At 50.8% G+C, this 13,712-nt stretch overlaps 1 protein-coding gene across 6 annotated transcripts in view; it reads right to left on the bottom strand.

Moving 5' to 3' along the window:
* RUNX1 (RUNX family transcription factor 1) overlaps positions 1–13,712 on the bottom strand; it is a 254,199-nt gene that overhangs the window by 66,125 nt on the left and 174,362 nt on the right. For all 6 annotated transcript variants that reach the window (XM_077879128.1, XM_077879127.1, XM_077879125.1 and 3 more), the window contains one exon: positions 767–871. In XM_077879128.1, the coding sequence (XP_077735254.1) occupies positions 767–871 (105 nt within the window). The remainder of the gene's footprint in view (positions 1–766; positions 872–13,712) is intronic.

The following is a 13,712-nucleotide window of genomic DNA, read 5'->3' on the forward strand; positions in this document are numbered from 1 at the left end:
AGCCCAGCCTCCACCCGGGGCAGGGTGTGGCCCTGGAGAAGAGTGTTACTCTTGTGTTTACTCAAAGATAGTCATTAAGTCACCGTGAAGACATCTTTCTGCAGACTAAACAACCCCACTGCTTTTTAAAAAAGCTTTCCTCACAGGAGCTCTTTTTTTGGGACCGTCTTTCTATATTTACTGGTTTTCCCCCAGGAATTCTTCTGCCCTCCCATTCTCTATTTTAACCGGTCCTTGCAATAAGATTCTGATCTGTGCCACAGAGAGGAAAAAAAAAAAGGTCACTTTCATAGCTTTCATCTCTGGCCCTCACAGATGAAGACAAGGCCAGCATGGACAGTAATCAACCACTTGTGGTCCACTCTGACCCTCTGGCATTTTTCTGGCCGCCCCTGTGGCTGGCCAATCTTCCATTTACTGTTTGTTTCTGATCCTGGTGAACTTCACCGTGTATCTGAGGGACTCGCCCTTGGTCTCCTGCAGCCCCCAAATGCTTCACACACGCACATGACTCAGCCCAATTTGCTCCTCTGCCCCCCTAAGAGAAAGCTTCAAAAGGAGCCCAGTGCTCAGACACAAACTTTGAATGGGTGTCAACAATACAATTCTTTCTCCCTGCAGGAAGGAGCCTCATTTTCCTCTCTGACAGAGGTCTGGGCCACATTTGAGCAATGCCAGTCAAACCCAAGGCTCCTGTGGGATCGCCCCTGGTGCCTCCGGGTACCAGCCCGGAAGGTGAGGCAGCCCCGATGAGGAGCCCACTTACTTCGAGGTTCTCGGGGTCCGTCCACGGTGATTTTGATGGCTCTGTGGTAAGTGGCAACTTGCGGTGGATTCGTGAAGACGGTGATGGTCAGAGTGAAGCTTTTCCCTGTTGGAACACAAAGGAGAACACCAAAAAATGAGGCGACGGTCCGAACGGATCTGCTGGGTTAGTTGACCATTAATTTATGCTTCCCGGCCCTCAAGCTGCAGCACAAGTTAGTGGTTTTCCCAGCACTCCCTTAGGCTTGGCTTTGCTTAAAATCTGGAATGCACACCTCTCTGGGGTTTGTCTAGATGTTAACACTTCTCACGGTTATATGGCTTTCGCTAAATCATCAATAAACAACACAGGATCAAGAGAGATTGGGCTTTGTTTTCTTTCAAGTCAAGACTCCCGGGAACGTGGGATCGGATTGGCAGCTATCCACTGCCCCCCTACAGTCCCCAAGGAGTAAGGGAAACCGTATCCCGTCTCTCCCTTCTAATACCGCTTGCTTCCCCCCGCCCCCCCCCCCAAGGGTTAGCAGGGACAGAAGCCTTGAGTTCGTGGATGGGCAAAGTTAAAATTATTCCCTCCGTATTTCAAAAAGACTAATTGCTGGTTAATTGATCTTAAATATTATTTTTAAATGCTAGACGGTATCAGAGGCACCCATGGGATTGGCCAGACAAAATTTATAGTCAATAAACTGACTTAACGATACGTAATTGACAGACTGAGATTCAATAAAGACTATAAACATATATAGGCACGTGGATCCCCACCTAAACCCTTTCCATACACGCGTGGGACGTGAGCGTGTTTTCATTATCGCGCTGCTTCTAGTAACTTTTAAAGACTATTTAAAAATATATTTGTAACTTAGAATGCAATTACTGACATAAAGCAAATAATTAATATATATACCAACAAATAATAATAACAATAAGTATTAATAATGCACATCTAAAAAAAATAATGCACATCTATTAACAATTTAAACATTTCTTCTTGGCCGCCAAGTGGTTCGGACGATGAAGTCTGGGTTTGAACTCTGGCTAGCTGACATTTGGCAGGGTCCTAGGCCCCTCCGGGCCTCAGTGCCCTTACCTGGAGGATGGGTACACATAGCAGTTCGTACCTTATAGAATTTGAGGGGGATGGTTAAATGAGTTAATAGGAGTAAAACCATTAAACCCGTATCTGGGGTATGATATTCAAAGGGGTGCATGCGAGAGAGTGTGTGTGCGTGTGTGTGTGTGTTGTGCTCACTTTTATTACTTTTTTCTCTGTTTCTCAGCGCTCTGCAACAGAATTCGAAGGTTTGACTAAACACGGTGTTTGGACCACCCACGTCAGGGCACCGAGTTTCTATTTAACGGTTTCTCCTCTTAATCATGTAAAATGTAAAATCATCAATGTAAAATCATGTAAAAACCAAGAAGAAATGAAAGGATCATTTAAAAATCAAATTGTCTTCCTTCCCCAAGTTTGAAAGAGCTGAACACCTTCAACTATCATGCATGTTGTAATACAAAAAAAAAAGCCACCAAGAAGCTCAGTAAAAATACAGTTGACCCTTGAACGGCACAGGGGGTGGGGGCGTCGGCCCCCCATACTGTTGAGAATCTGCTACAACCTTTGACTCCCCCAAAACTACCATCCTCCTACTGCTGACCGGAAGACTTACTCGTAACACGAGCAGTCAATGAACACATATTTTTTGTTTCATACGTATCACATGCTGTGTTCTTACAATAAAGTGAGTTAGAGAAAAGAAAATATTACTACGGAAATTGTAAGGAGGAGAAAGTGCGTTTACAGTCCTGTACTGTATTTATTGAAAAAAATCTGCACGTAAGGGGACCTGCATGGGTCAACCCTTGCTCAAGGGTCAACTGTGTCATCCTTGGCCACAACAAGCCGGTGATTCCTAATCATGAAAAAGCCCCAGCGAACAATCTCCAAGGATCTGCATTGTGTCTACAGGGAAGCCTATGATAAGAACAATGACAAGCCACGATTGGATGCCGAAACTGGCTTCGCCCCCGCCTGGCTTTACAACCAAAGTCACGGCTGACCTGTCCGACAGGCGAGGTGAGGCTGCTTTTCTGGGGAGGGGTGCTCCGTCCGAGAAGCCCAGGAGACCTGGTCCCCAAATTTATCTTCCCATCAACTGCTCTTCTCTCCTGGAACCCAGAGAAGATTCCTTCTGGGCTTTAGGAAGATTCCTTTTGCCATCTTTAGGACATCATTCTTATGTGGCCACATGACTGCCCCCCCCCCACCACCTGACCAGATCACTTCTCTCGTGGCATCTTGCTAAAGTAGGGGAATGGGCAGGAGGGGCCTCAGATCAGGCCCCAGCCAGGTGGGCACACCCAGGTCAACTGCCCATCTAGGAGCTGGCCAAGGGAGCAAAGGTAGCTGCAGCCCTGGTGGTGGCCCATCCGCGCAGTCCTCCAAGCACTGTGGCCCGTCTGCCTTCTCGGTCAAGAACCTACAAGGGTCTGACCTGTATCAAGACGGAGTCCACCAGCCAGCTGTCAGGACCTTCTCACCCATACTCCCCCATGAGTTCTTTCTTTCTTTTTAAATTTTTTTTTAAAGATTTTATTTATTTATTCATGAGAGACACAGAGAGAAGCAGAGACTCAGAGGGAGAAGCAGGCTCCATGTGGGGAGCCCAATGCGGGGCTCGATCCCAGGTATCCGGGATCACGACCTGAGCCAAAGGCAGATGCTCAACCACTGAGCCACCCAGGTGCCCCCCATGAGTTATTTCTCGCTCACTCCCTCTCTCCCCCAGCTGGACTCCTCTCCTTGGAACCCCACTCAGGGGTACACATTTCCACATTGGGACTGTCTTCCTCCAGCCCCCGGGCCAGCCCATCAAGGCTTCCTTGCTCTGGCCCCTGCCTCGGTGTTCCTGGCTTCGGAGTGGGGCTCATGTCTCAGGCGGCCTCCACCTTTCCCTCCCCAACATCTGCCTCCTACAGCCGTCCTCACCACTGACCCATGGGGACCAAATGGGTTTGTGGCTGTGAAGGCCCGGGGGCAGGGACAGCGGTGTAGACCTCTGTGCATCCCTCAGAGGAAAGTGGGAAAGGATGACAGTGGGAGGGCGGCTTCAGGGTAGGGGGGGACTGAAAAGAAAATCAAGCGCCTAGAGGACACATGCAATGACGTTGTCCCAGGGACCCAGCAGGTCTGGCTGTGTGAGGGGGCAGGTGGCTCTTCCCGCAAGAGGGTTAGATTTGAGGTTTTTTTTTTTTTAATTTAAGACTTTATTTATTTATTTATTCGTGAGAGACACACAGAGAGAGGCAGAGACACAGGCAGAGGGAAAAGCAGGCTCTCTGTGGGGAGCCCGATGCGGGACTCGATCCCAGGACCCCGGGGTCACGCCCTGAGCCACCCTGGATTTGAGTTCCTGTAACAACTGATTTGACCTCCCCGGATCTCAGTCTCCTGGTCCACTAACTGGGGGTTCAGTGTTTGTGGGATACCCGCAAGGTGGCTTCCAACTCTGGCTGTATCTTCTGGGCTCGCAACCCTCCAGGCACCCACGTCCCTGTGCATGCGGGTGCTTCCTCGGTTGCCTGCGGCTTCCACGTTGCGGACTCCCCGGGAAACGCTGCACCAGCGTCCTCGGGCTGCTGCAGCACACCACCACAGACCCGAGGCTTAAAACAACAGAAACGCTCTCTCTCACACTTGGAGGGCAGGAGTCCAAAATCAAGGTGTCACCAGAGCCACGCTTCCTCTGAGGGCTCCAGGGGAGAATCCTTCCTGGCCTTGCCCAGGCTGCTGCTGCTGCTGCTTGCTGGCAATCCTTGGCTGTCCGTGGCTTGCAGCCGCATCACGCACTGTCTGCCTCCCTGGTCACATGGCTTTCCTTCCCCTGGATGTCTTCAGTCTCCTAACCCACTTTTCCTTATAAGGACACCAGTCATTGGAGTTAGGGTCCACCCTAGCCCAGGATGCATGTCCTCGCCTTACTTGATTACACCTGCAAAGCTCCTATATCTATTTTATTTTATTTTATTTTATTTTATTTTATTTTATTTTATTTTATTTTATTTTATTATTTTATTTTATTTTTTAAAAGATTTTATTTATTTATTCCTGAGAGATGCAGACAGAGTCAGGGACACAGGCAGAGGGAGAAGCAGGCTCCCTGCAAGGTGCCCGATGTGGGACTCGATCCCAGGACTCTGGGAGCATGACCTGAGCCAAAGGCAGATGCTCAACCGCTGAGCCACCCAGGGATCCCAAAGCTCCTATACCTAAATAAGGTCACCCGTTTTGAGATTCCTGGCAAACGTGAATTTTGGGGGAACGCTATTTAATCTAGTTAGAATTCAGACACCAAATGTCTTAAGAATCCCATCCCAGCCTTGGCACAGGGAGTGACAACGGCTCCATAGGCACCCTGTGCATTTTACCCCCTGAAATGGTCCCAGTCCGGTGGCAGCCCTGCTACGACCACCCTATTCTTGCTTTCCTAAATGACAGCACAGAATTATCGTCTTTATAATACTGGCGTCTCTAGATCTGTGTAGAACTTAACCTTTCAAACACTTGCCCCTATACGAATGCACTTGCTCCTCATAACGTTCTCATGCAATAAATAAGATAGCGGGGAGCCTGGGGGGTTCAGGGGTTGAGCCTTTGACTCAGGAGGTGATCCCGGGGTCCTGGGATCGAGTTCCTCATAGGGCTCCCTGCAAGGAGCCTGCTTCTCCCTCTGTCTATGTCTCTGCCTCTCTCATGAATAAATAAATAAAATCTTAAAAAAAAAAAAAGACAAGAGAGCCTTTATGGTTCTTGGTTAATAGGTAGCAAACTAAGGCTCAGGCTTTAAGCAATTTGCCCAAAGTCACACAGCTTTTATACACTGCGGAACCCAGATCTCTCAGCTTTACACCCACTGACCTTCACATTATTGTCAAGAGATCGCAAATCTCTACTTGCAATCTCATGGACACCAGCACCAGGAATCCAGACTCTTGGTACTCTCCCCTGCTCTAGCACTGCCCCCCAAAAATGAATCAAGCCCCAGTGACTTGACTGCAGCTAGGATGTGCTTGACAGTCAACGGGAAGCCTGGGTTATAACTCCAAAGCAGCTTCTCACTGAGCTTGAGTTTGGACGCCTGGCAGTTGAGCGTTTAATGCCGCCCCCTGGTTAACCACAGAGCGGCCTACTTAATCAGGAATGAAATTCAACCAAAGTGAATATTTGTGAAATTGTTGCTCATAATTATAATTCTACCAGTTTATGCCCATCATTTTATGTTGCAGACATAAGTCTGTCCAGCAAAAGCTACTAGCTGGAGCGTCTTGGCCCCGGGATGGTGGCTCACGAAGGTGGAGATAGTCCGGTCACTTCCCTCACAATGGGCTCTCGTTTATAGCTTTGAGCACCAGGACATCTGCTTCTTACCTCATAGACGGAGGTAAGAAGTGATGACATCTTGTTCACAGGTGTGTGTGATATTTTTCCACTCCGGGAAGACTCTGCCTTCCACTACCTTGTGTTTGGGCGACCGGAGCTGGCCCTGTCCTTGATAACGGGGCACAGGCGACTGACCTTCTGAGCTTCGGGACCCACCACGCTCTGCCCTCCGCCCCGTGCCGGCCCATCCCTGCTGAGACACAGCCCTTCTTGGCCAGCACCTGCGGAAGTGGTGGCTGCCCCCCAGCACGCACGCGTTATTAGCCAAATTCCCTCATTAAAATGACCTACGGGCCTGGTATTTTAAGTGCGTGGGTGTGGAGGGTGAGAGACTGTCAAGTGTTTTTCTCAGCAAGCTGTAGCCAGAACAGTAAGTCAGAGAAGAGCAAAGGAGTAGGGCTGGCTAAACAGCAGCCACCCCAAAAGTGGCTCTGGGGGACCACAGGCAAGGGTGGGACGATGGTGCTGCCATGGAGACAGCTGATGGTCACTCTTGCAGCCTGGGGGAGTCCTTGCCAGGAGAGCCTTCGAGGCTCCCCACAGCCCGGGCTTGGGCCCCATGAGACAAGCAGAGGCCTTGGCCGCCGTGCAGGTGACCCTGGGCGTGCTGCTGAAAGGCAAGGCCATGGCTCTGGGTTCCCCAGGGGGCAGGCTGCAGGGTAACAGGTGCCCTGCGTGGGGAGTCGCAGCAGAGGGGGCTAATGAAGGGGGGCACCTGAGGTCCTCCTCCTCCCCCTCATGGAGACCTGACCCCTCACCGAAACAGCAGCCTCAGCTCTACCCGGGGGTTGCCTTCCAGGAGGAAACTCTCTTAGAAGCCCAAACAGTAGGGCCCGATACGAAGGCGGGAGGACACGGCAAGGGACAGAAGGGCCTGACGCCCCAAAGCAGCAAAAGATAAGGCACTGATTATGCAATCTGGCGGACCCCGGAACCTACAGAGTGCTAGTTGCCGTACGGACCCCCAAACCGGAATGCCTGTGTCTAAATCTCTGCCACCTGCTAGCCTGTGGGACCTTGGGCGCGTCACTGAACCCGTCTGGGGCCTCCGCTTTGTCCTCTGCAAAACGGGGGGGGAGGGGGACACCTGTCCTTCTATCTTAGAGTGTCATGGTGCCAGTTAAATGAAATCATGAGCCAGCAACCAACAGTTGAATTACCACCAGGGACGTGAGAAGCACGATTCCAAAAAGACTGAGCTGTGGGCGATCCCACGGGGAGGAGCTGGTGGCCCGACGGCGGAGGTGGCTGTGGGGGCCCACGGTGCTCCACCGGGCCCACCCTCTCCTCCCCAGGAATTTCAGCAAAGCGAGGCCGAGGCCCAGGGCGGCAGGCAGGGCAGCAGAATGAGCCCACAGACACATCGGGGAGCCGCCTGCTGAACCCAACGTCCAGTTCACCCCTGCCCCGCCAGCTGGCCACCTGCGTCAGGCACAAATGCGGCTGGGCTGATCGGCCTTATAAACAAGCCGGGCCAAATGCTCCCCAGCGGAGCATGTGTCGTCCCCCTCGATGCCAGCCTGTTCATCCCAGTGCCAGGGCGAAATCCTAACTGCTTTATTTAGTCGGGAAGAAGGTCACGGGCCAGTCCTCCCGGGCGCTGGTCCCATGCGCCGGGCCCCAAGGAGGCCCCAGGTCTGCACCTTCGCTCTCGGGGTTCACAGGCCCGGGAACTGGGGAACTCTGACAGCCAACTGTGGTCTCATAAAGCCGTGGCTGGACACGGCAGTTCCGCATGGCCCCGGCGCACACTCCACTTCCTCACCACATCTGGGAAGTGGCTAAACCTCAGGACGGCTCCCCAAAGGGCCGAGGCTGGCAGGGGAAGACGAGGCAGGACGGCCACCCAAATCACTGCATGCTCAGGAGTGGAGAAACGGATTCAGAAGTGGGGGCTCGGGGGGGGGGCACCTGGGTGGCTCAGCGGTTGAGCGTCTGCCTTCAACTCAGGTCATGATCCTGGAGTCCCGGGATCTAGTCCCACGTCGGGATCCCCGCAGGGAGCCTGCTCCTCCCTCTGCCTGTGTCCCTGGCTCTCTCTGTGTGTCTCTCATGAATAAATAAATAAAATCTTTAAAAAAAAAAAAAAGAAGTGGGGGCCCTGTCGCATCGCAGTAATGTCCCCACTCCGCCCAATGGTGCCAGGGGTGACTTTCTAAAGAACAGTCCTGTGGTGACTGTCCCTCCTTGGGTCTGGTTCCACGGTGGCCAACCCCCTTGCCTCGGTTCCTCAGCCCCAGGCCTGTGGTTCTTGGGGTCGGTTTAGACCTGTGAGTCATCTTCTCCTTTTTGGGCACTTTCAGGGGGATGTGAAACTTGCCCTTTGTCACGCAAGGGAAGGCTGTACACAGAGGCCTGTCTGCCGTGGCGGAGGGCGGGGGGCGGTCACACGGTGCACGACACACCATCACATCTGTCACTCAGGTGTGCATCTCTGCAGGAAAGCCCGTTGTGCTCACACACTTTGAACCCTTAAGGCAGCAAGTGAGGGAAAATCAAAGAAAAAAAATGCAGCTTTTGAAAAGCAAGCAAGCCCATGAAGGCTCAAGTTTTGCTCTTTGCAAATTCTGGAAATTTTAACAGATTCTGAAATGTGGCAGGAAGATTTCTCCTTTTACTGTGTAGATTGTGCTGGGCCGACTTTTCCCCGAGGACTTAACTCAGTGTGAAAATTAACGCACACCCTCAGATTCTGATTCCGATTCGGAGGGAAACCTGAGTTGGGGATATTTTTCACAAGATATGTTTGCTTTACATTTCTCATTTTTCCACTGGAACAAACAGCCAAAATTCACGCTTTTGCTCCTGGTCCATTTCGTCATCCAGACACCACGACTTTTGACAGTCGAACTGTATCATTGTTTATTTGGGGATCTCTGAATAGGACAGAAATCCTTCGAGTTGCACAGAATTTCCTGCTTTCTCTAAACTGAACCAAAATTAAGATGTAGCTGTGTATCCACTTGCAGGAAGAGGGCTCATATGTTTGCAGGCGTGTTTATCTAATTGTACCTGCATCCACACAGGTAAAATGCAGACGAGAGACCGGTGCTGTTGGCATTCTCCCCCCACCCAAGTCTACTGACAGGTGCTCAAAACACAGAACTCAGTTTTCCATAAAAAACAGCATTTTTTGGGCGAATGGTGGATTGTTTGAAAAGCAGTGGTTTTGCTTACAGAAAACCAAAAAACATGCAAAGCATCATCTGGAGATGTTCCATAAAAATAAGTTGAGGAGAGGGACAGCATTTTCCTAATCTTGGAGTCTTCTGTTCCGAGGCAATAAATAATGTTTGATAATTAGATCAATGAATTATTCTATAAACTTTCAGTTTTGACAGCTAGTTTTTTATGCTGTCTGATTTCACTTTGAAAGCATCATTTTCCTTTTCTGCAGCTCGGGGGTGAGTTTGGCTTTACCAAAGGGATGGAGGGCGAGCCTTCCTCTTCATGGAGCGTATTTACTAATCCCCAAGGCTCCACGATGCTCCCGTGACTTCGCACTCTTTTCCTGAGATTTCATGATCCCTCGCTGATCTTCCCTTTTCTTTTGATATCACAGCTCCTGAGTGTCTTGGTGGAAGAATCAAGTTTTGATCTTCTTAGCCCAAACACTTCTAAGACCCTGAATTCACAAGTCTCTGGAGCACGAGGCCATGCCTGCTGCCAGGAGAGCCCTCTCGTTGGTGGCCTAAGTTCCTCGGTGGAAGTTGAGCTAGAAGCTGACATAGGACAGGTGACCAAAGGGGCCTCATCCTAGCCTTGACTCTGCTTGTGTCATGGCCCACAGCCTCAAATATGCAGCCCAACACCATATGGAGCAGCCCAGAGGTACAAGGGTGGACACCCAGAAGGGAAGGCAGTGTTGGGTCCCCCACCCCCGTTCCTGCTGCCAGCCTTTTAGACTACACTGTGGCCGCTTCCAGGAAGCGTGAGTGCAGGGGGGTGTGGAGGCTCCAAGGGAAGAAGAGGGATGCTCCAGGCAAGGCTGGGAGTGTGGCAGCAGGGCCTGGCAGGAGTGGACTCTAGGCACAACGAGTTAACCAAATGAGCTATCTGCAAACTGGGTATGCACATGTCCTAGGCTGCCTGCAGGGAGAAAGGGGAGCTCTTGGTCTCTGCACCCCCAAGCACCCTTTCCCTTCTTCAATCTGCAATCTGACCATCTTTCTACAGTTTGTATCTGCGTATGTCAAGTCTCTGCTTAAAGCAAGTCAGTGATTCTTTACTTCCCTGGGGCCAGATCAAATTCCCAGTGTGGATGGATGTCAAGGTCCTGAGCAGCCCTCTGGGCCTCACCTTGCTTCAAGACCTTCCTGAGCTGGCCACCCAAGCTCTTCGACAGGCCAAGCATTCCTCCTCACCCTGTTTCCCCCACTTGGACACTTCTCCATGCCTTCACTTGGATTCCCTCTTCCACATCCTGAAATGTCTCAACTGAGATGACAATTTGTCCAGGAAGACCCTTCCCCTCTTCACTAGGTCCTGCACGGCTGCTCATTTGCTGTGTCGCGCCTGCCCACGGCTGTGGCTTCTCTTTGGCTGACCTTTGTATTTCCAAAGGGAGTCCAGTACCCGGAACACAGGAGGCGCGCAATGCATATCTGATGAACGATTATTGAGTAAAGAATGAATGAAATACCCCCATCCAATGACCTCTGGGGGTGGGGGTGAGTTCTCAGAAAAAAAGCAATGGACACTATACTTCCCTGAACTGGAAGGGTCCAAAGCCTGTGCGAGACTCACCAAATAAACCCAAGGTCCAGCCTGGGTCAAAAGGTTCAGCAGATGTCTGCAAGGATCGTATTATTATTATTGTTTTTATTTATGAATATTTATGAAACTCCTGCTGGGTCTCAGGCACTCTCATTTTACGAGGTTCTTTGCAGGACAAAGGAATTTCTTATACCCAGGAGTGGACACTGGAAGACAGCCTCTTTCCTGACTTTCTGATTCAGGGACTCCTGTGCTGACTCTGGCTCCTCTTTCCCCACCTCCCTCAGCCCTTCTCACCGCAGAGGGAAGGACTACGTTGAGGTGAGGGGGAGCTCTCTTTCCTGAGCCCTGCCACACAGACATCACTCCTTTCAATCATCGCGACAACCTCTGAAGTGTGTATGAAAGGCACCATCACACCTACTGCATAGACGGGGGGACGGAGTCCAGCACGTCTTAGCGAGCCCTGCGAGTGTACCCACTTCTCGTACCATGTCAGGCTGCCCCCCCCAACCGCGCAAGACCCATAGAATCATCGCTACTAGACATGTGTGTTCTATGTCGTTGTTATGAATCCGAGGGACACCGAATGGGAAACGGTAGCATTAGTATCATCTAGAACCCATGCATTTGGACAGAAGGCAAGACGGTAGTATAGTAAGACACCTTTCCAAGCTGTCGCCAGAAGAGTGAATTTTCCATTTGTACATGGCGCCAAAAAAGAAAAGAAAAGAAAAGAGAAAATAAAAGTGCATGAATGTTCACTTGCAATTTCCGAAAATGCTGAGATCCAACCTTAAAATGGCTTCTAGTGGAACAGCCAGGGTGTCCTTACACGCGGTCCAAGGCAAGCTGCCGTGGCACTACCATAAAACTCCCTAAACTTGGGTGGAGTCAGCAATCACCGTGCAGGAAGAATGTGATGCTGCTGGGTGCCAGCCTGTGGAGCCCAGCGACAGGACAAAGGGATTATTCTGCTTCATTGTGAAAATGCAGTGTTTATTGTTAAAATACGGTTGGGAATTAAAGGGGCATGTATGAATCATAAATATTTGCATGCCATTAATGTTTGGACAAAAGACTTGGAATGGCTAAGTTGGGAGAACTTCTTTTCCCATGAAAAACACTGCTTCATATTACAGGACATATTTAATTTCGCCTCTGCCATTGCTAATCTGCAATCTCAGGGCCCGCCGCGTATAACTCTTTCACGACCTGGGAACTCCACGCGGCTGAAGAGTAAGGACAAGGGCTGATGTCCCCTCCTGGAAAACCCAGCCCTTCAGATAAACAGAAAAGCAGGTCCCCGTTGCCACTGCTGGTTAAGAGCTCACGGACTTTCCTTCGCCTACTCTACAGAGTGAGTGTCACCGAAGCAGATCTACCCTGGAAAGTAAGTCTTAATGTCAGGCAGTCCTTCCTGCACACCCCAACCTCTTCCCCAAGGACAAAAGGGACAAAACAGAATCAGGCTCAGAGAGGTTGAGTAACTTGCCACAGATGCGCGGTTCTGTGCCAGTGTTCTCAACCGGGGGCCATCCCTCCACCCCCCGCCCCCAGGGACATTTGGCAATCCCTGCAGACACTTGTGGTTGTCGCAACTGGGAAGGGAGATGCTACTGGTTACTGGGCTAAGGCCAGGGATCCTGCTAGCCATCCAGCAACACACAGGACAGCCCCACAACAAAGAAAAATCAGCCCTAAGTGCTAAATCAGACCCCGTGCTCAGCAGAGAATGCAGTCAAGTCCACATTCTTTTTTTTTTTTCAAGCCCACGTTCTAACCATGCTACGCTGCCCAGAGTGAAAGAGTCCCGGAGGAGTCACTCGTTTGAAGGTATTTAATGAGTTTCTGCTCTGTGCCACAAGGTGCTTTTCTAGTTAAGGACTGGATCTTTTAGGTTTTGACAATTCTTGGGTGTCCACCTCTTGGGAGTTCCAGGCACGTCTCTCATGGTGCTTGGGTGTCAGTTACCACTGCAGTGTCCCCATGCATGCCACAGCTGTTCTGGAGCTCTTTCCCTGGCGACCTTCACTCCCAAGCACATCTAGGGACAGCACGTGGGCTCTGTGCAGTCCCCAGCGCAGATGACGCCCATAAACTCCCATTCGGATAGCTAGCTATCTCAAATTATTTGACACGCAATGGATCTCCATGCCGAATCTGGGAGACGGTTGCTTTACGGAGGGGAGCTTAAGGGAAGCAGATGTATCCATGGGGCAAGAAAGTTAGGGGTGGGGCTTTCCATGCACGGGAAAAGCAAGCAGACAAACAAAAACCAGAGAAAGCCCTCACAGCAGCACTTATTCAAGAAACTCAACCTGCAGCAGATGTTACCTTGATGCAAGAAGAACCCCTAGAGGACTCCTGAGATTTTTTTTTCAAACCACCTTTCCCTGAATCTCAGTATGGAAACAGGTGATAGCAGAACTACTGTGTTGGGGCCGATGGAAGAAATCTCTGGAAGAACCCACCCGTCTGTCTGTGGTACCTGCAAGCCCAGGCCATCTCAGAGATGGCCAACAACTCAGGTCCCTTCTATGCGTTTCTCCCCATTTTTTTTCTTTCAGGTGTGCAGACCAAGCCCTTTCTGGTGTCTGTCAGTGATGCATTCCAGGACTTCGCTTTGAGCACTCACCAACTCGTGTTCTTGGATTGCTGGATCTGGGGTCCCGGACTGGAGGACTGGAGCACTGTGGGGGGTGATGCTGAGCACTGAGAAGCCAGTAGGCTACTATCATTATTTCTGACAGTCCTGCCCAGAGACCTGCAGCTGTGGGACATTCCTAAG

This window comes from Canis aureus, chromosome 30 (assembly GCF_053574225.1).
Source record: "Canis aureus isolate CA01 chromosome 30, VMU_Caureus_v.1.0, whole genome shotgun sequence".
NCBI lineage: Eukaryota > Metazoa > Chordata > Mammalia > Carnivora > Canidae > Canis > Canis aureus.